The sequence below is a fragment of the Amblyomma maculatum genome, chromosome 1, assembly GCF_055883805.1.
Source record: "Amblyomma maculatum isolate TAMU_Amacu chromosome 1, ASM5588380v1, whole genome shotgun sequence".
Lineage (NCBI taxonomy): Eukaryota > Metazoa > Arthropoda > Arachnida > Ixodida > Ixodidae > Amblyomma > Amblyomma maculatum.
In genome coordinates, this window is record NC_139344.1 from 264,357,014 (window position 1) to 264,379,858 (window position 22,845).

General features: G+C 46.0%; 2 protein-coding genes across 2 annotated transcripts in view; one reads left to right on the forward strand and one right to left on the reverse strand.

Moving 5' to 3' along the window:
• The window catches only part of LOC146206435 (uncharacterized), a 422,112-nt gene that overhangs the window by 12,771 nt on the left and 386,496 nt on the right, over positions 1-22,845 (forward strand). The gene's annotated exons all lie outside the window — the stretch shown is intronic.
• LOC146206436 (52 kDa repressor of the inhibitor of the protein kinase-like) lies at positions 17,866-19,325 on the reverse strand. Its single transcript, XM_084587030.1, has 2 exons — positions 19,064-19,325; positions 17,866-18,298 (listed from the first exon to the last, which is right to left on the reverse strand). Exons 1-2 carry the CDS (start codon positions 19,165-19,167, stop codon positions 18,121-18,123), a joined length of 282 nt encoding a protein of 93 aa, XP_084443156.1. The 5' UTR covers positions 19,168-19,325; the 3' UTR covers positions 17,866-18,120.

Consider the following 22,845-nt stretch of genomic DNA (forward strand, 5'->3'; position numbering starts at 1 on the left):
TCTTTTTGTCACGTAGCCATCAGCCCCAAAGCGCTCAACGGAAAGTATTGATTTTCTGTAGTGAAAATGTCCTCAAGAAAACGTGCACGAGTGTTTGCCGTAGATGAGCAGCGAAATGCATCACACGCGCTTCTGGTGTCGCCTTCAAGTGCTATCTGTTCGAAAGCGGCTAACATATAAAATTACTCCGGCTGTATTTTATGGTCGGGCGTATAACCATGTGTATAGATGGAAGAAAGTTGGTGGGTGCAGCGAGGGTGTTAATGCCTTTCTCCACAGCCGCTTGTTTCGTCACCATGATGACATGAATGGATATGACAGTCCTCGGTTCTCTGTTTCCAGCTTAAAGACTTAAAGGGAGTTAATGACACCACCAAAATTCAGCCAGTGGTACTGGACACTTCCACCATTTCTGTTTCTCTCTAATGCCACGGCACCTATCAGTAAAGAAGTTAGAGATGTTTATATCCGTCATACGAGGAAATAGCAATAGAAAATAGGAAAAATTGCTCTGTTCTGTTTATTCGAATAGTTTGGTTCGGTTTGTGGGGTTTAACGTCCCAAAGCGACTCAGGCTATGAGAGACGCCGTAGTGGAAGACTCCGGAAATTTCGACCGCCTGGGGTTCTTTAATGTGCACTGACATCGCACAGCACACGGGCACCTTGCTTTTCGCCTTCATCGAAAAGCGACCGCCGAGGCCGGGATTCGATCCCGCATCCTTGGGAACAGTAGTCGAGCGCCGTAACCACTGCACCACCCCGGCGGGGCTTATTCGAATAGAACAGGGCAATATTTGTTTTTTATTGAAGGCCACAGGTACATTCAAGCTTCTTCCTAAGCCTTTAGCCTGTGTCCAGATATATGTATTCATATACATCTTATAATAAACACTATTCCTATTCTATTCCTGTTCATATTCCTATTCCTATTCCTAACACGGTGGGTACAGCTCTGGGCGAGACTCTTAGGAACGCATCGTCGGGACTTTTTTTTTTTTTTTTTTTGTACATTCGTCATTTTGCGATGTCGTATTACTGAGTCAGGAACAGTGTCTCGGTGGTCAAATTAAAAACCACTGAGTGGGCCCTCACTTGAACCCGACGCTTTAATTTTCACTCTAACGTGTACGCAGTCAGTTTTTTGTCGCGGCTTTTGCTCTATCTTGTTTCGAGCAGTAGCATACGGGCCCAGGGAATGTATGCTTCATTTACTCCATTTTCTCTCCTGTCTCGACATTGATTTCATTTCCCTTTGCTGGATAAGAAGAGCCCTCCGCGCTTTTGGCTCCTTTCAATTGATGTGGGCCGATTTCTTCAGCACCACTTTTCGAATTTTTTTTTTCTTTTTGTCGGGGTTTCCATTCGCTCCACCTCAGTCGCTACTTGTTTTGCAATGTCGCAGTTTTTCCTTCTGGCTGCCGTTCCTCGCTGCCGGGGTGAGGCTAATAACGTGATCCAGTTCTTCTGCGCTGCTCCTCTGACTTCTTGTCAATATCCACGTTGATATAGCAGCGAGGGTGGATGGACAATGGCACCACTTTTGCAGCGCAAAACAAATACGGGTCAGGTTTGGAGATCCAATTAAGAGGCGAAAGATGGCAGCGCAAGTTTGCACTTCGCGTTTGGCGCTCTCAGCGTTGAGCAGCCTTGGATTTTTCCTTGAGCACGCCCCACGATATAGGTTTTCTTTCCTGTCCAGGTACGACACGTAGTCGGGAACAAAGGCGGAGGCAATAAAAGTTAGTCTGAGTAGAGAGAGGTTTAGCCTGAGTACTAGTTTCTGGGCCAGAGGAGTAAAGCTTACTCTATCTTCTCAAACGGACCCGCTTAGCGAAGAGTAAGACAAATTGCTGGGCTAGTTTGTGCATTCTAAATAAAGGAAAAGTTCCACGGCGCGAAATAAAAACGAGGACACAAGCCAGGGTTGGGGCTGTACCAAAACCCTGTCGTGTGTGCAAAGAAATAAACCTTTGCATTATATTACTTATAATAAGTGCTTGACTATTTTTGCGAGCAGTGACACGACCACTAAATTTACCTGCCTTTCAGGCTCCAGCCCTGAAAAAATGGACGACTAGGAGAAGAAACTCCGGTGAACGAGAAGGTTACTTACACGAACTTTAGAAACGTATAAGGTCTTACTGGTATCCACTGCACTGTCCCCTCTATGCCACAATAAGTTAACGAAAGTGAGCACTCCTCTAAAATTATCAGCAGATGCAACGTTTGTTTATCGCGAGCTCATATATCTGTTTGCGATGCGTGACTGACACCGCTTTCTCTCTCTGTGATAATAAGAATCAGTATACAGGATCGAACTCCTAAATTCTTAAAGCAAAATAATTCTCAAATAATCTAAAAACTCTGCATTGTATAGGCGACCATATTTATTTCATAACATATACTGTCAAGGAATAAGCCATTTCAACAAATCATAGAGCTGCTAATTTTTAAGAAAGCCGCCCTCCAGTACAGTTCACAAAACATCCTGCAGTTTTATTTTATTTTGTTCTTGTGTGCGCTCGTTAAAAGTTACCTGGAGATTATATGATATATTTCCCGTGCATCGCCGTCAAACCTCTGCAATGTTTCCATTAGAATCTGCGTTTTTAACGGCATCCGTCACTCATGCTGTACAGCCAGTCTGGACCCTTCTATTAAATCAATGGATGTCTTCACCTGGTCACCTCGTCATGTTCTCGCATGGAGGTGTTTTGCAGCAGCACTTTTGCCAATGACAAAACAGTTCCAAAGTCCGATACCCGCGACTGGGGCGCCACCGTTACGCTACGATATGCTTGCTTCGATGAAATGTGGGGCGCTTTGTTCGCTTCCCACCGCGTGGAATTCGGAGCGCGCAGCACAATGTAGGCTGCATTGGCGCAGTGCTGCCGTTCTTGCTTGTGTTTGTTTTGGCCCGTTTCGTAGTAAACTACAGCACTCATTTCGGAAGAATGGCACGTCATTTTGCCGCTTCGCATTTCCTTCAGTTACGTGCGAGTGTTGTGGCAATGTGACGGGAAATGCAGTTCCGGATGAACTCAAGGTTATACTCTATCGCCGTTTTTACGGCGATTTGCAGACGCCGTCGCACTGCCAGCTTCTGTCGCGTGCGTTGTGAACTAAAGACACAAGAGCACAAGCGTTAAGCTGAGGTGAGCGCCATCGTAGGAGTCTGAAAATTCCATCCTCGTTCGTCCACTGAGCACAGAGCCGCAAGTTCGAAGACAGCCTTTCTATTGACAAAAGCACCGAAAGCGGTCGCTAGAAGAGGTGCACCGTGTGGAAACATGGGTAGTTGAACATAGTCTAGCCCGTGTACGGTGCGCATCGTGGGGATTCACACGCGAAATTCTTTTAGCGCGAACAACATTGGCCCGAAAACAGAGCTTTCGTGTCATTTTGGCATTCATTATAAATAAGCATAGATTTCTTGTTCCGATAGGCGTGAAAAGGAACAAACGACCAATGCCTGACAACAATGCGCCCATCGCAACCGTTGCCATGGTTGAAGCGACAAAATCAGGCTCGGCAGCTCCTAGACTGCAAAGCCGACGTGAAAAATAACGACCCACCATTGCCTATCTCATGCCACTTTCCGCGACGAAATCGATCTATGCACGAAAAAGCATGGAGCCGTCACGACAGAGAGAGAGAGAGAAAAAAAAATTCTTTTTCGCTCGACGGTTCTCGGATGAGACCGGACCTGCCATTGGTGGAGAACAATGCCGGTTTATTTACTCCGCCGACTGCATCGAAGCCTCCAGAAGGGTTCCCGCTGTCTGCATTTGGTGAAGGGTGTGCAGTCGCAAAGCACGACGGGGCCGGAGAAAAGGGGAGAGGTCGAAGATGAATTCGTGGCGGCAGCCAGTGCAGCTTGTGACGGGCGCAAAGCGCGACTCGGGTAAAGGAGCAGAAGGCGCCTATAGCAATTTACGTCCTAGAAAGAAACTTGAAAAGGAAGAATTAAGGATTTGCGTTCGTTTTCTTTAAGGCAGCCATTCCACCTGTGCTTTAATTCCTTTTTTTTTTTTTAGCCCAGACACTACTGGAGAAGGTGGTGCCCATTGTGCTAGCTTCTTCAGTGATCTTTCCGACAGTGCCATTCTTTTCTCAGAACGCATGAAGTGAGGCGCCTGATTAAGGCTGACCTTTCCACATATTAGTCGGTAAAGAGGATTCCGAGAGCCCCACGCTTTTTTCGGGTTTCCTCGAGAATTGAGCGAGCACCTTAGACCGAATCTGCAATATCTCGAGGTAATTTTGTGATTCGTGGGCGCTTTGGGTATCGCAATTGGCAGAGCGTAGGGGCTCCAACCAATTGCGAGAGAAGTTCCCGTTCGAGCGGGTTGGTTCTGCGGCTTTCAAGGCTTCCAACTGGCGTGGTGTCGATGCGGAGTCGCTGCGCACACTTCGGGCTGGCGCGCCGGGCGCGCCAGGTCGCCCGCGGTCGTTGCCACCTGACGACGCAGGCCAAACAAACCAACGCTCGTGTCACAATTAAGCCAGCACACGAGGATGCTTTTTTGGCGCCCGATTAACCGTGGGTGGCAAAATGCGAGTGACGGCACAGCCGGGGAGCCCGGGTAGGATTTCTGACAAGTTCTTGCTCATTGAATTATATTCATTTGCTGATAACCTTCCCTTTTGCGTCATTTTTTTTTTTTCACATCATTCGAAAATAAAACTAAAAGCTGTAGTCATGGTGAAATTGCGCAAAAAACACGACACAAAAGTAAGAGGGACACGTAGCACGGGATTGCGCTCGTCCCGTGCTACGTGTCCCTCTTACTTTTGTGTCGTGTTTTTTGCGCAATTTCACCATGACTACAGTAGACATTCACCAACTAGCCCGCCCACAGCTCCTGTTAAAACTAAAAGCTTAAAAAATAAATCGAGAAATAATGTCCAAGTACCTTCGGAATCAAAAGTTTACAAGATGCCTGTCTTCAGAAAACGTTTATTGTAGCTACTGCCTCAATACCCACACAGCATGCACGTTCCGTTACGGTACCTTGACAAATTTCAGGCGACTGGATTACGTGACTGCGCCGAATTACGTTTCTGCACACTCGCGTCTTGCAAACTTTTAGTTTGGTTTAGTTTATGAAATTTAACGTCCCAAAGCAACTCAGGCTATGAGAGAAGCCGTAGTGGAGGGTTCCGGAAATTTAGACCACCTGGGGTTCTTCAACGTGCACTGGCAACGCGCAGCACGCGGGCGCCTTGCTTTTAGCCTCCACCGAAAACGGCCACCGTTGCCCCGATTCAATCCCGCACCCAAGAGCACAGTAGTCGAGAGCCCTCACCACTGCACCACCGCGGCGGGGCTTTTGCGAAGTTTGATCGCTCCACTACGTGTTTTGTCTAAAATTGCAAGCGTCCTCGAAAGCTTTGTGACCGATGCTATTAGTGATCGCATTTGGCATCGCATTGTTGATTACAGCGCATAAGTATATTCTTACCCACACACTTTATGCACACGACACACAGGGCTGGAGTAAGTATTTCTTTGATTCTTTTTGAGATTCACGTATAGTCAGAGATACTTGCTCAAGATTTCTCGAAAAAGAAAACTTAATGTGCGCACTAAGTTCTGGCTCAAAAGCCTATATATGTTTATGTAAATGACATATGCAAATACTCAGCTAATTTCACACTGATTAGCTCATTAGCAAAGTGGTGATTATAAATCGAAAATAAGAATAAAGCAAGCCACAATACAAACATATCGGGAGATATTCAACCTGCCCTCACTTTTCGAAACCAAAAGTGTAGCAAGCGCATAGCTTCGGGGTCAGTCTATCGCGATAATTGATTCTTAAATAGATAGCAAGCAGGTCTTACAGTTTGCGATGACTGTGGGATCTTGATAAGCGTTACCTCGCCTGTGATGGTGCTTATATGTTAACCTGCAAAAGTGTTTTGCTGCAAAAACTTAAGGGATATGGGTTTGTGAATATTGTATGCGTGCGTGCGTGCGTGTGTGTGTGTGTGTGTGTGTGTGTGTGTGTGTGTGTATGTGTGTGTGTGTGTGTGTGTGTGTGTGTGTGTGTGTGTGTGTGTGTGTGTGTGTGTGTGTGTGTGTGTGTGTGTGTGTGTGTGTGTGTGTGTGTGTGTGTGTGTGTGTGTGTGTGTGTGTGTGTGTGTGTGTGTGTGTGTGTGTGTGTGTGTGTGTGTGTGTGTGTGTGTGTGTGTGTGCGTGCGTGCGTGCGTGCGTGCGTGCGTGCGTGCGTACGTGCGTGCGTGCGTGCGTGCGTGCGTGTGTGTGTGTGTGTGTGTGTGTGTGTGTGTGTGTGTGTGTGTGTGTGTGTGTGTGTGTGTGTGTGTGTGTGTGTGTGTGTGTGTGTGTGTGTGTGTGTGTGTGTGTGTGTGTGTGTGTGTGTGTGTGTGTGTGTGTGTGTGTGTGTGTGTGTGTGTGTGTGTGTGTGTGTGTGTGTGTGTGTGTGTGTGTTGGAAAGTGGGGGGGGGGGGGGTTGCGTTCGTTCGTCATAGGACGGCAGTGACTTTTCAGCATCTATTATTCAATGAAAAACTCCATATAGACTGTCGCACATATGCTCATGCTTTTTACACTTCAGCGGAGTAATTTTCACTCTAGGAACGCGCAGAAATGTGCAGCCGAGACCCAAAAAAGGACTTATACTGGTGTAGCCTAAGACAAGATTACATCAGTAAACGTGCGTAATAGGCGGAGCTTTCTACGGTAGCGCTGAGTACTGCAGTCATAGGGTGGTAGGTAGTGTCCTTTAAGTATAATGCATTCACGCGGCATTTTGCTCGCTCTTCTCTAATAATTGGCAATAACGCCGCTGTACTTCACAAGCTCCACATTCAGAAATAGCATATTTAATTGTCCTAGGGAATGGCACTCCCTGTAATATTTTTACTGCATGAAAAAAAAAAAAAAACATTCTAGGGACACTTTGGATCACAAAACTGATGAGGCGAAAGCCTTAATTGCGCGGTGGTCCGAAACCCTCCACTACGGCAACTTTTCCCCCTCTGTTTTCACTCCCACCTTCGCGATGACGCGATAGCGTAAGCTACCAGCCAACATATAAAGCCCCGCTTTAACCGAGCCGTATGAACGTGCCTGCGTGACGTATAGGGATAACGTGAATGCAAGGGTTTTGGCAGGCTGATTGTGATATCACTCTCCCATATTAAGGGAGAGGCTCGAGTTGGCATGCTCCTGCCAAACGTAATGTCAGGAAGCCCTGCGTCCAGTTAGTGCTCGCCAATGTCAGCTGCCAGCTACCGCCTCCAACGTAACGGAAGCGTTATGGACGGACGGGCACGATCCGCAGCGAGCATGAACCATTAAAGGCTATCGCCTTAAAAAAAAAAAGAAAGGAGCTGCGCGAATCCTCATACCAGCTCAACAAAAGGATAGAAACAGAAGCTTTACCACGGCTCGCTCCCTTTGAGAGTGCCCAATCCGAATTAAGCCCGTATGGGCAGGGTTGAGCTTCATCATGGGGGCCCTGTGGCCACATTTTCATAACTCTGATTGCTCTGGCCACTTGGAGAAGTTTTCGCTTGGTATGGATGACCGAAGACGCGGCAGCCACTTGTTGCGACATCCTTGTGAACAGCTGTCTTCTTAATCAACGAAACATTAAGAACGAATAAAACTAACAAACGCGCTGATTTAGCGCTGCTAATACGTGTTGCACGGCGAGCAGTATAGAGCCTTCAACAGGTGCACTTCGGCCGGCTCCCTTGGTTAATTTCCTCCCCGCTTTATTTGGAAGAGTTCTTCCGGAAATCTGGGGCATGCAGAAGGCAGAACTTTGCGTACATGTTCATTTACCTTCGCCAGTTTACCTATTTCATTTCGGAAGTTCTCAGCTATGTAAAACATGGCCTTTCTGGAAATGCCTCATGTTAGCAGGTCGATGGCAAGACTTTCAGAGGAAATTGATTGCTTTGGCAATCAAGGGTGAAAGCGCTTATCATGAATTTGTGAAGTAGGTACTGTAATTTGGCTCGGGTGCTTGCGAACTATTTTGTACGCCACACGAAGCCTATAAAGTTTCACTCTGTCGTAAACACGCCGCAAATTAATGGTCTGTCAAGGAATTAGGTTACGTTTCAAGCTTGAAAAATGAGGCTACTTAGGAAAGTTCATGGTGAATTTGCGCGCACCTTGTTATGAGAATGGCACTTGAATTCCCGCTGCCAGGATTGATAGCGATTTCCACAAATTGATCGTGATGCATTTTTCACTCCCTCGGAAACTAAAAAGCTTTAATATGCTGCTCAATTAGTGGCACAATTTTATTACTACTGCCCATGTTCAGAGCTTTTCTCTCTCATACTTCGTCAACTCTGCAGGTGAGCTGTCAAAAAGATGACTACGTCGGCTAAATTTCCTCGAACTGTCAGCGTGACAGGTAACGAAAAGCAGCATTGCCACCCGACGGAATTTGAGTCTCTTTTACTTCATAGTATTGAAACGCTTTTAAGCGACTACGGCATTTAATAGTAATATTGCAGTGCTCAGCTCTTGCTGTAATAATGATAGATACATTTCTGCCATGCATAACTCATTTTGATACCTTTAGTTATTATTTGCATACGTGTTTCGCTCACTCGGATCATCACTGTACAGGCGCTGTCAAAAATAAGCAGAGCTCCCATAGGAGCGTCACTCGGATAAAAATGAGCATTGTATAGCAGGCGAGTCACTGCAGGTGTGGCTGCGCCGATCAGCGGATTGTGAGCTTTCTCTCTCGTCAGTAGCATTTTTAATGCAGCTCTAATGTTCCGAAGGACTGCACATTCTAGAGATTGGCTTAAAAGCGCAACCTGACCGCCCAATAAGCTGCCTGCCAACTGAGGCCACGCTGTCGCCACATTACGGAAACCAAACGATGCTGGTTTGAAACTGTTGTCCCGAGCTTGCTTTTTTGTTTCTTCCTATGGGACTCCTCAAATACGACATGTCTGCACAGTAAATTACGTGTGCACTTTCGATCAACGCATGACAAAACTCTCCGCTTTGGTCACGTGATACCGACTAGCTAGGTTCCAAAAAGGGGAGGCGCTTCGAAAAGTCTCAACTGTACAGTTTCATATACAAACATCCGTAGTCTTTACCCAAAAAAAGATTGATTATGTGCGATGATCAAAGACTGTAATGCTGGTATCATTGTATCAACCAAAACGTCGCTAAATACCAAAATAACAAATAATGAACTGCTTAATTGCCAAAATAGATACGCTGTGTTCCGGAGTGACCGAACGCGCAGACTTGGTGGCGGTGTCCTAGCTGTTTTAATGAATGCATCGACTGTCTTGTTGCAGCTGTTATTACTGTTATTACTAATTCACAGCTAATATGGTGCTGCTCAAATCTTAACTTTATAATGTAATACTATAGACATATATTACTGATCTCCCTCGGCTGACACTTAATTTTGCGATAACCTACACTATTTTCTAAATGAAAATTTTCTACCTTTTCCCTGGAGCTGAGCTTTTACTCCTGAAGGATTTCAATTTTCCAAATATCGTCTGGTCCCATGATAACTTACTTTCTAATCAGTCGTCCGCTTAGTCTAATCTGTTTCTTTTCGTTCGTTCAGACTTCAACTTATCACAGGTTGTTAGTCTTCCTACACGTGTAGCACAAAATACATCACTTTTCGACCTTATTTTTTCGACATCAAGAGACAAATTATCGACGGTTTCGCACCTGCCTGGGCTGAGAGATGATGATATCTTACATTTCACGCTAACTGTAACACTAACAAAAACAAGTAGACAAAAAAGAAACTTTCGTGATTTTTACAAAGCTGACTACACAGCCATCATCAGTGAACCTTGCTCATTTCTGGATGTATTTCTGTTTTTTTTTTTCATCTTAACTTGATCGCACCATGGTTGAACATGTTCAAAAATAAAATTTCTGACTTAATCATCCGATACGTTCCCCATAGAACTGCCTACACTAGCAACAAAGCACCTTGGTAAAACACATATTTAAATAGGTTATCAAATAAGGAAAAGCGTTTATTTCGTTCGGTTAAACACTCTTTAAAACTAACTGATTGATTAACATATGAAAAAGCGGCGGAATCGTACATCGCATCTGGGTCAGTTAAATTTTCACTTTTATGCACTACTCTTCAACAGTTACTGAAGGCTAATCCAAAGCAATTTTGGGGTGTTAGACTAGGGAACACGAACAAGAATGTCTTATCACTACTCAAGTTCTGGGAACACACTGCCGCCTCGTCTATGTTTAAAGGCACTCAACAACACATTCATTCCGACATTTTTGCCCCCTATGCTCACCACTTAAATGTCAATTGTCAGTGATACGAATTGTTAGCTCATGGACCTCATAATATTTGATTCAACAAGTACCGAAGCTATAATAATAAATTAAAACCCAAAGCATCTTCCGGAGTTGATGAGATCAATATTATTTGGGGGGGGGGGGGGGGGGGGGGGGGGGGCAAAATACAGGGGAATATTGTTCAGTAATACTATAGTGCATTTTTAGAGCGCAGCTCTTTGGCGCCCGTTCCTGGGTTTCGCGGTGTCGGCGTTGTCCCTCGTAACCAGCTCTACTTTCACTCCCACCTTCCTTCCTTCCCTTACTGCATGATTCAGGTTTCTACAAAACCAAGTGTGACAGATACTGCGCCTTTCTATTCCTGTGAATCAATTATGAAAGGCACGCTTCAGAGCTCAAGTGGAAGACGTGACCACACAGGGTACACACTGCTAAGATAATAATTCATGACTAATTTGGGCGCCTACACCGAACTGCAGGCTAACTTATGCAGTAACCAAACATTCACACACTCACAGAGAAAAGCATCATATGTTGACGTAGTTTGCGTATATGCGGCTAGTTTGATAGTCCGGAGCTCTATCGATCGTCCCTTGGCTTTCGAGAAAGGCCTGGCCCGGATCTAGCCCGCTCTCATTTTTCTTTAAAACATATATTGCTAGAACTTCGATGAGACACTTGCTAAATTTGGCTACAACGTTTGCAAGTCAGTTTAAGACATTTGCGAACGTTTTTTTTTTTTTTTTTTTTTCTAGTCTGCAGCTTGTGGCATTAGTCTCTTCGCCGCGCAACGTTTCTATGGGCCCACGCGCTGCCTCCCGTAGCCTCCCGATAACTTAATTGCTCTCTCCATTTCTCCGACCACAAAGCTTCCTTCATGACAGTCACGAACTGTTAATGGAGTGTTTCTTGAAGGAATATGTGTGAAACATAAAATATTTGTCTGTAATAGTACATACATGTCTTGCTCGAAATGTTTGCCTCAATCTATCGAAAAAGGTAAAACAGCGGATGAGCTGCGCTCAAATTTCGCATTAGGAAGTAGCGTAATCGCCGGCAAATTTTTTCACTATCACATAATTGGAGCGCTGTACGTCCTGACTGGGATCTGGAAAAGTAATCCCCATCCATAAGTCAGGACCAGCATATGACCCCTTCAATTACAATCCCATTTCCTTTATATTCATATCATGTAAAATCATAGAGCACATTATATACACACATCTTAATTGTCTCGAGAATGACAATTTTGTTTTTCAAGTTCGCAGCATGGATTCCGTAAACATTGCTTTTGTGAAACTCAGCCTGTCTCCTTCACTATAATTATCTGCATGCCTATCTAGATTCTAACGTTTCAATTGACTATTTTTCTTGATTTCTGTAAGCCTTTCGACAAGTTACGTAAACCACGCACTATTTCTTCATAAACTAAGCTTCCTAAACATCTACCCTGCAGTAACTGATTGGATTCCCGCTTTCCTCACGTCCAGCGTTCAGTTAGCAACTACTAATGAAGTCAGCTCACTTTCGGTCCCAGTTCACTCCGGCGTTCGGCAGGGTGTCAGTTCTGGGTGCGCACCTATTCTTGATTTACATAAATGGCTTGCCTTCTTACGTTTCTTCCAAAATTTGTCTAATTGCTGATGGTTGTGTTTGCCAGCTTACTGATAATTCCAATGTCCTAATACTTCAGAATGACCTGAGTAGTACTTACGAATGGTGCACGCCGTTAAACATTAACGTATCCAATCAATGAGGGTATCTCGAACTAAGTTCACAAACCCCAGGTATATACTTGTTACCGTCTCATTACAGTGTGTAAATTATACCGCTACCTTGGCGTAATAGTTACCAATAATCTATCTTGGAAGTCAGATTTTAATCGCATCATTGCTAAAGCCAATCATACGCTTGGATACTTTCGTCGTAATTTCTTACTTGCACCCCCCCCCTCTCCCCCCCCCCCCCCCCCATCGTCACTAAAATTATTAAGTACACAACCTACATCCGTTCACAACTAGAATACGCATAATCTGTATGGGATTCCGGTCAAGTAAACCTCATACAGTCCCTTGAAGCAATACAAAATTACCTAGCCCGATTCATCTTAAACAACTATCAAAGGACCGTCAGCGTTACCAATATGAAAGCATACATCTCCCGCTCCTATCGACTCGAAGAAAGCCATCCCACTTATAAATGTTTCATAAAATATACCACCCCAATACAGCATTGCGCTCCTTATGGATTCAATTACCATCGTAAATCTCACTTTGCTGTAACCACAGTAGAAAGGTAGACATTTCATACTGAAACATGGTTGCCTATTATAACTCGTTTCTTGTTCGGACCTGTCATGACTGGAATAATCTGTCATCACTAACAAGTATAACTGATGAAACAATTTTTAAATCCTTGTTACAAAACTTCATTTTATTTTTTAGAATTCAAACTTGTTGTGTTGTCTTTTTATTTTATCTTGATTGTGGACCGCGTTCCTTTCTTACATTTTATGTTTTTGACGGGATATTTTAACACCAATGCCGTCCTCTGGAAACTACACTTTGTACCTCGTTGTTCCTTGGTGCTCCATTTTTTTTTTTTTCTTTGTGTGCCAACTCCAGCAGTGAACTTGTTTTCAGGGGTTTTGTATGCACTTATTTCTCAACCGTTTTTGTTTCCGTTGTAAATATCCTTTATCCGTCCCTTCCCTCTCTAACATACACTTGTACCCTGAAGACAATATAAATACATAAATAATTATGATTCATCGAAGATGAATCATCACTAATGAAGGCTAAAAATCAGAGTAAAGTGAAACCGTTGCCCTGTGATGTAAGCATTCACATGGATTTCCGCGTACTACGTGCGCCAAGCGCAGTGAACGCGTGCAATACTAACCTGCTGCACACGTGAAGAGCTGAAATGACTGCTTTACGGGAAAAAAAAAAAAATTGTCCACTAGAATTGGGCCCCAAGTGACACGATATATAATGCGCTGTCTGTGAGGGCGAAGCAACGGACGGCATCCGGTCCGGACGGCAGTGTTTGCATTCCGAAAGATACGCTAACAAACGTTCTCTTGGCTTAGGAAGTTTGACGTCCCAAAGCAACTCAGGCTATGAGAGACGCCGTAGTGGGGGGCTCCGGAAATTTCGACCACCTGGGGTTCTCTAACGTTCACTGACATCACACAGCAGACGGGCGCCTAGCTTTCCGCTTCGTTCGAAAAGCGGCCGCCGCTGCCGGGATTCGATCCCACATCCTTGGGCACACTAGTCGAGCGCTCTACCACTGCACCACCCGATGGGGCTGAACAAACGTTCTTTTATCGCTTCCTGGAAGAAGATTTGTTAAAACAATGGCGTAAAATGAGCGATAATTTGCCGCTGCAAGAGCTGAAATGCAGCAGCGTATGAAATTGTAGAAACAAGGTCGGCCATCGGAATAAACGACCTAAATACCTCAACTTTGTTGTCATGACCTTTTTTTTTTTTAGTCGAACTTAAATTTTTCTCATTGCTTGTACTACCCCGCCGGGGTGGCGCAGTGGTTACGACGCTCGACTACTGTTCCCAAGGACGCGGGATCGAATCCCGGCCTCGGCGCAGCTTTTCGGTGGAGGCGAAAAGGAAGGCGTCCGTGTGCTGTGCGATGTCAGTGCACGTTAAGAACCCCAGGTGGTCGAAATTTCCGGAGTCCTCCACTACGGCGTCTCTCATAGCCCGAGTTGCTTTGGGACGTTAAACCCCACAAACCAACCACAAACCAAACCAACCATTGCTTGTACTATTTCTTTCAGATCAGTTCTACATCACCTGCTAGGGTTCTAGATAGTCTAGATAGTACATCACCTGCTAGGGTTCTAGATAGTCCACCTTTTCGCGTGCTATAGGCAGAAAACGTAACAAGCGCGGCTACTTTGATACTGTTCTATGACGCCGCATTTGTTTATTTCGGGAGCTCCGCACGTCATTAGCGCGGTTTTGCGTTTTTACTGAAGTTGCGCAATTACTTCGGATGGCTATGAATCAGTTCATCACTTTTTTATCCTACATGCACCTCCTCTTGTGTGCCTTCAATGCACTTTCCATCTGATATTTCTTTACTGCAGCAATATTTAGTTGTCTCACCTTTGAAATCATTTCAATTGCTATAGGGCAGGGATGTGGCACGTGCGGTTTATTTGTGGTCTCTCTGATGGTGCTCTACGTCCTGGCTATTCGTTTCGAACGTTACACGCTACGCAATATTTGTTGAGTTCAACACATCGCTATTCTGAAATTATTAATACATACAACTGAATAAACGTATTTTCGTCATGTAGCATCTGACTCTCTTCACACGGGGCAAAATGTATTGACCATTCTACGGCCAAAACAAATAATTTAGAACATTTTAGCGTGCTTTCGCTAACTAAAAAGGGTAAGGAAATGGCGGGAATAACGTGCATAATAAAAAAAATAACATGCAGGCAAAGAAAGTTCGACACCGATGAGCGACGTTAAAAAGGGAGGCAGGCGTGCTGTTCGATGCGCACGCGAGGTCAGCGTCTTTCTTGCATTCATTTTTTTTTTTTTTTTTTAGCGATCTGTGGCACGAAGGAGCGGTAGTGCCAGAGAAAAAGCAACAAGTACTTAGCAAAACGTTATATGCGAATGAAGAATTCTGCCACTGGCTTGGCGGCGTGCCTTGAATCGAGGGCGCATCTTCGCTCCTCTCCGACGCCGACCGCGGTTGATGCACTGGAGTCGGCCCGGGCTCACGCCAGCGGCTTTGGATAATCGGGACGGGCGCAGTATATTTGCCGTCGGCGCTGTGGCAGCGCCGCCCTTCTCGCCGCAGCGCACACGTGACGCTTTGGCGCCGGGCTTCTGTCTGCTTTGAGTGGGTGTGCCTGTGGATTCCTTGCTTTGTTGCCCTTTATGCGCCAGCACGCGCCGAGCGAGGCACACACGCACAGAAATGCATTCACCCGCCTCCGCGAATGTTTGCGCTGAGTCAGCTCTTCCTCTGCACTAATTACGGGCAGCGCCGGGTCAGTTTGCACCGACAGAGCAGCGCCAGAGTTGTGGGAGCTTTGTTTCATCAGTAGCCACTAATGCGATGTCGTTTGCGTCTTTCTGGTCTGCATGGCGCGCCAGTAGCAGGCGGAGAGAGAGTATGATCACTTTTAGCTCTACTGCATGGGATTAGAAAGATGCGGACTGCAGGATGCGGCCTGTCCAGCGGCCGCAGAGTCCCCCGTTGGGTATCGAGCACTTAGTGCTACGCAGACGGAGAGGCAGTGATGCGAGTAGGAAAGACAGATCGTGGCGACTAAACAAGTCTGAGCCCCGAGGGGAAAGAGCAGAGGCACGAGTGCCAGGAATGTCACCCGAATGACTAATACCTGATCAGCACCAACAGCAACAGTGAATGCAGAAATGCAGAGAAAACACACTCACAAGCGCGCTGAGGAACACATAGGAATGATTTTGTATATATATATATATATATATATATATATATATATATATATATATATATATATATATATATATATATATATATATATATATATAAGGAAAAAAGATAACAGTCGGCGAGGCCAAGGAAAGCATTGGGGATTATGTTTTATGTCTTTTTTTTTTTAATTTTTACTTGGATAATCACAGAAATGAGTAATGTAATCTGCTTAGGGGAAAGATAATCAAGCACAAACTAGAAGAACGAGCTATTATATATATGCCCACGCGGATGCACAATATTATAGTGACTTTAGTGATCTGTTCGTCACTAGCTATGACCACAATATTCGACGCGGCTTCCGTATAAAGCCAAAGCCACTTGCGCGTGAGGATTAGTGAAGGTATTAATTTCACTGAAAGCTTGTCCTTCCTCACGAATGTTTGTGCTCTCCTAATCTTTCCCAATGGAATGTCACACGAAAAGCGTACTGTGAGTGTAGAAACCATTAACTGCCTCATATAATTGCAGCTTTCCATTATGCAGGCGTAATAATCATGAACACAGTACAACCTATAAACTCCCTAATTGTCTCGCCAAACTCGCAGTTCTCCCGAAATCGGCTCCATGCGCCATTGGCAGCCAGAACTAGTCTTGGAAGGATTAAAAGCACGCGGGAATTCGTTTGGAGGCTGCCTTTGCGAGTGCTTCTTCGGGACGAGAGGTTCTTGTGGGAATATTAGCGATTTTCACGCCATTGCCGCCACACTGCGGCCGCGATCCGAAACCCTCCAAGGAGAACTCGCTCAGCAGATTCGCGTTGCATGCGGCTGCCATTTTCTAGCGAACACTTGACGATGTTCTTCCACGGACGTCGCGGCAAAAGTAAAGTTCGGCAGCACTGCCACGCGCCTTTTTGTTAGTCAGGGAGATGGAAAAGCTAGGAAATATCGTTCTATTGCCTCCACTCCACCAGCAGCCTAAAGAAAAGCCAGCTTTGGGTGCAGGAACGGAGGATTAGCAAGCCAGTCACATGGTAGAAAGTCGTATGTTCGCGGCATTTTCACAAGACGAACTCTTTCTCCCAAGTAAGTATGAATCATCTGTGCCATTACAGCTATGTTTTGTTACAATTATTCGTGTCCGTGATGTAACCGGAATGCTCGCAAAATTGCACCTCCTCGTATAGCCCAAGCCGCAGTTGCATTTCCAGCATTCAATTGTTTTCACTCTCTTATGCTTGCATATATATATATATTTTTTTACTTTTTATTCAAAATGCTTGTGTTGCACGGTTCGTAAAAATAATTGAAATGAAGATATTAGAGGGACGGCAGAGGAGCATTTTGGGAAAGTTGGAGTCAGCGGGCCAGAAAAAAAAAAAAAGGGGGGGGGGGGGGGGGGAGTGGCTAGTCAGACCGAGTTAACTCGCTGCTGAAGGTTACCTGTGCACACAGACCCCATCGGTAAATTAAAGTTCGCCCATTTAGCGCAATGTTTTACCGAAAGGTGAAAGCGGGAACAGGAGCTAGCGCCTGCGACCGTTACCACCGAGAATTTCACCAGGCATGTGCATCGCCTCCAGCAGCGAAACGTCACCACAGAGGATGAACGATAAATGGCCACCAAATGAAATCGTACGCACGAGTATCAAGGTAGATATACAATGGTAGCGAAGGTTCCATAGACGCCCATTGGTCCAAAAAATGGCGGCTCATGGGCACCGCCATATTGGGGGGCAACTACGTATGAGTGACGTTGAATGACGTCACGCATACGTATGTTTTTAGCGCGAACTTTAAAGTGGTCTTTTTATAGAACCCGCCTTTTCAAGCCGGTATCTCATGAAGGTTGCCTTTCAGTGCGCACCAACCTTTGCCAGTCAAATGTGCTCGAGTTCCTGCTAGTTATGGCCTTGCTAATGTGCAATTCGGAACCCAATGAAAGTTACTGGCAAAGAAGGCAGCATAGAAAGGCAGCAACACTTTCAGACGCTGGCTTACCTTGGCTGGCTAAGAATACAATCATGCATGATTCGTAGTGAAAATCTTGGTGGAAATACTGGTACTAGTACTTTTGAGTACAAGGTATGATGCACAAAGCACAGGCTCAAGTGCACAGTTTGCAATACAGTGTACGGCAAGTATGGTTTTCATATTCATGGTTTATTACAGCAACCAAACAAATACAGTGATAAAGCACACCAACAAAAAATACACGTCACAGGCAGCTCAAGCAGTAGTATCTTTAAGCTGGCTATTCATCTTAATGGTCACAGTGCGGATAGAAAAAAGCCCTGCAGTTCCACGAACGTTGCCAGGTAGGAAATTGAAAAGCATAGAAGACAGTGCTAAGACAGCTTCAATTGAGGCAAACATGACATGACATAAGTAGGCGCATCAACACGGGTCGCAGCCTTTTTGACGACAGATACGCAGACGGTTCGAAGTGCTTGGAACAAACCCGCAAGTCTCGCAGCTGCCATGGTGTCTTCTTCTCCAGGCTGACGTTGTGGTAGAACTGCACCCACGCTCGGCACCTGGACGTGATGCAACGTGCACGTTATTCACAATTGCGCCGTAAGGAATACTGCATACTCCAAACGCCAATGCGTCATTATTCCTGTCAATGTTAACTGCAGTAATTATATTTCCATTATATCTGAACTACGGTAGTAAATGCTCGCCCCAAGCTCTCAGCGCCTAAGAGTGCGGTTATGTACGCTCGTTCTCATGGCATGCGGGTAGCTATACTTTTCTATGGTTAAGATTGACGAGAATGAAGTGCGTTTAAAGTTACCCTAACGGTCATGCATATGCAGAATAGCAATAAGAAGACAGGCAGTAACTCCTGCTGGGTGAATTCAGTTAAAGCACCCTCAAGGCCGCGCAGATACACGTGGCTGAATTTTGATACTACCAGTTGCGACGGTCAAATTGGCTTCGCGGTGTTGGAAAACTATAACAGTGTTGTGCTCAGACTTGTCAGGCAGCACAATTGGTTTTAAATTGGCTTTCCGGTCAGTGGCATGCGCGTGGTTGCTCCTGAGAGCCCGGTATCAAGTTAACGCTGGTGATAGCCGGCTGCATGAAACTCACCATAAATCAGACAAATGGTGAGCCTCTTTCGCACAGCTCAGCACTTAAAGTGTGTGCCCTGTAGTGTAGTCCATAAATATCCCCGCAAAAATGAAGCCACGTGCGCACGAACTGGTTACAGAAACAGAAGCGAACAGCCAAACGAAAGCATTCGGAGCATACCTAGAGCAGACGCCTTGTAGCAGACGACACTGACAGGAGCTCACCTGTGAAAGTCCAGCGGGAAGCGGTGTAGCTTGACACCGACGGCACTGTCCATGCTGTCGCAATGTGCCACGTCGCATCGTTTCTTCACACGCCGCAAGCTCATCTTGAAATAAAGCGCTAAGCGCTTCAAAAGAACAGCGCGAAGCGTGCAAAGACGGAAGAAGACTTCGCACTGGCCGCACGTCGAAGGAAATGACAAAAGCCGAGAAAATTGCCGCAGCGGTGCGGCGGGGTGCAAATTTTACAAAACGGTGACAGAGACGCGACTCGCAAGAACGACGAAAACTTCGCAAAAGGGGCATTTTGAGACTGGCGATAAGAAACCGCTTCGTGAGCTCCCGCGGCCACTGTGGCTGGGTGCCGAAACAAGGCCTGCAAAGTCAAGCTGCAAATGCACCGCACACTCATCAACAGGGGGCGTAACAAGAACGTTGCAAAAAATTAAAAATTCGGAGTAATGTTTTGCTAAAATAGTTTACCTATTTTATAAAACGTGGCATTAAAATATTTATTTCTTTATGTTGTTTTATAGCGTTTTTATTTGTGCTTTTGAATTTCATTATCTAAGTGGTTCGGCCCCCCCAAAGTGGCTGTGCTGCTGTCGCGCTAGACCGTTTTTGGGCCCAGCCTTCGCTACCATTCTATATATACCTTGCGAGTATGAGCAATGTGACGAAGGGAAGCCACATGAATCGACTCAGATCCGCGCTCGCACCCTGATTTGCTGGCCGTTTATCGCTCATCCGAAATTGCGACGTAGGCGGCTGGGGTGTGCTGGCCTTGTCAAGACCTCGGCGGTGACGCTATTACTCGCACCGTTGCGCCACCGAAAGCTCGCGCCCGGGATTCGCGTGTGATAGGAGAAAGCTTGTCTTGAAGCAATCGAGCGGCCCTGTGCGATGACAAAGTGAAATTTTCAGAGTGCACTGGGTTTCGTTATCTGTGCTTGTGCCGAAGCTATGCGGCATAAAAATAAAGTCAAGGACCGAACACAATGCCAGAAACGAAGCGGTTGCTCAGCGGGAAATGTCCCACAGCGGCGCACCATTAAGGCGCCCTGAAGGTGTCAGCCCACGAATGTGCATGCAAGGACGTTGCTTTCCCCAGTTAAGTTATGGCCACATGTAAATGGTGCCACGGTTCTGGTTTCTGACTCCAAGATGACTACAGCCGAAAGTGAAGCGATCGCACACCATTTTAGTTTTCGGCGTCATGCAATGATGTCGCAGAGCCTTGCTTGTTTTTAAGCAGTGAGGAAAGAAACCCGAGACGTGTTCACATTTTTCTGACTTGCCAGACGTGAACGAACAGTCAGCTCTCGCTATCTTGAGATTACTAAAATCACCCGGGCGACGATCCTTGGCGGTTTGGCTCGCACAGCGGACGTTTACATAGACAGGCTGACTATATCCAGTTTGCCATCAGTTCTGCGTTCTACATCAAATAATACGAAGCGTACAGCTGAATATCGGCGCTGGATTTCAATGAAACGGTGCAATTAAATCGAGCAGTCTAAAAACTTTGTGTCAAGGCTGATCACTGACTGAGTCCTTGATATTGTCGATCGCTACCCTGACTCAACTGCGGTGCCTCTATAATTCGTGAAACTCTATACTCTCTGGGATGGAAGGTAGCTTCCTTTATTGCGAAAACACTTATACTCTACCTATTAAGATTTCGAGGATGTCAGGATAGAGCACGAGGCTTCAGCTGGACTCAACGGGGGAATGGGTAGGCATGCAGAGTTCAGCAGTGACCCTGCACGATATCAGTGGGAATGATTGGTGTAGTACTGTATAGGACATATCATGACCCACCCTAAATTTGAACTTCAAAAGTGATCTTACACAAATTTGAGCGTTCATATGTCTCGTTCAGATCGGGTACGAATTGCCTTGGCCCATGCCCGAAATTGGGTTAGAGCGCTTTCGACACTGCCTTGGGCCACTACAAAAACGGATTTGGTCGACGCCTGAAGTTTGGGTGGCCCATTTTCGAAATTGGCTTCGTGAAGCCCGAACCTCGACCCCACCAACAAATCCCCACAAGGGACTGTTGGCACTAGAAAAACCACGCAAAAATTCCAAGAGCGACGTCAGTTTATGTACATGTCCACAGTTCATGGCCTTGGTCGTGCCACCAGCAAGTTCTGGAAGGGAGCACCAGCCAGTGGTGCCATTGCACCAGATGACTGGCAGCGCGGAGCTGGCGGGTGTCTTGCTGGCGGAAAGCGCAGTGGGAGAGCGACCTGCCAGGCAACTTTGCGACGCCCGCTTCCACGCAAGCTCGTCCAATTGAAAAAAAAAAAAAGGGGGGGGGGGGGCTAATGACACGCCTTTCCGCACGGACACTCTCTGATCGAAAGTGTCGCCCTGGGACGGCCGCAAGCGTGCGCCCGCGGAAAGCACGGAAGTAACGGAAGCAAATAAAACGCCCGGATGGCGCTGGCGTGCGTCCGCGCTCGCGAGAGACGCCAGCGCGTCGAGAGGTGTCGCCTGGCTGGTATCAATCAGCTGGGCGCCAGTCTCTCGGGCCGGCGCCCGCGGCTCGGACCGGCTCCGAGAGACGCCATGGCACCACCTGCCTTTTTCGTGACAGTGACAAAAGGGCTCCCCGCGGTCACCGTCTCTTCTTTTCTTTTTTTCCTGCCCCGGGCTCTGTCCTTGTTTTATTCTGCTACATTGTTGCCTCGTAACCCGCCTGTCATCAGACGAAGCGCGGTTCTTGGGAGCCTGTGTCAGGTCGCTGACAAGCGAGTCTATGCGCCTAGGTTGTTCGCTGCCTTGCAGGGTACAAAAAGCAGCTTTGTCAGCTTTCGACCACCCGGCCCGGCGGTGTTTCTGACGGCTGTGCCTGAGGGCTTGGTAATTGACGGACTGGCCAGAAGTCGCACTCATCACGCAGGATGGAAGCATTATCATAGAAAGAGTTTGACTGCACAACTGTAATAATTTTGCGCATTTATTTTAGTTAGGGAACTATACTTATTAAAAACTACGTTTTTTTTATGTTCACAAAACTTAACTAGGCTTTCTAGAAATGTCCTTATATATGGAGGTTGATGGAGATGTAATGCGATTGAGGTAGTTGAAAATTTAGTGCAGTAATCAATACATTATTGGCAGTTTTTGGGTCTTGCGTGAAGCCGTCAGCCCATGTCTGCTCGCTATTTATTTATTTGTTTGTTTGATATCTATTCGTTTTGAGGTGCCCGCTAACAGCCATAGGCCCTCAGAATAGTAAAATAGAAAGTAACAACGAAAATAAGAAGAAAATAATAGCAAAAGAGTAATGAAAACCATGGGGGCGATGGCAATGACTATAGATGATAGAAACAGTTTACACTCTAATGGCGTTAAGCATAACAGTGAGAACCACATATTTGGCCTGGAATAAATAAAACCCTCATTAAATACATCAAGACAACATGGTGTCTCAGCGTTATACATGCATATCATTCGCACAATTGGGCTTAGTTCGAGGGGGGACATGTCAGACATATTCACGGACCGTCCAGGCACCCCAAGGTTGACCCGAGGTGTTAGGTGCATGCAGTCACTTTGGCCCACGTAAACACTACGAGAGGAAGACAAGGGCTCGCGACTCCTATCTGTTCTCTAAATTGGTTAGTCTCAGAGTCCGCAAGCCAGCCCTGTAATTGTCTCGGAGAGTAAATAAACAAACCGCATGACATACGCTATTGTTCACAAATCGTTTTTGTACATTTTAGAGGATTTGCGAAGAGGGGTGGAAGCAGATTGAATTTCATAAAGCGGATCTA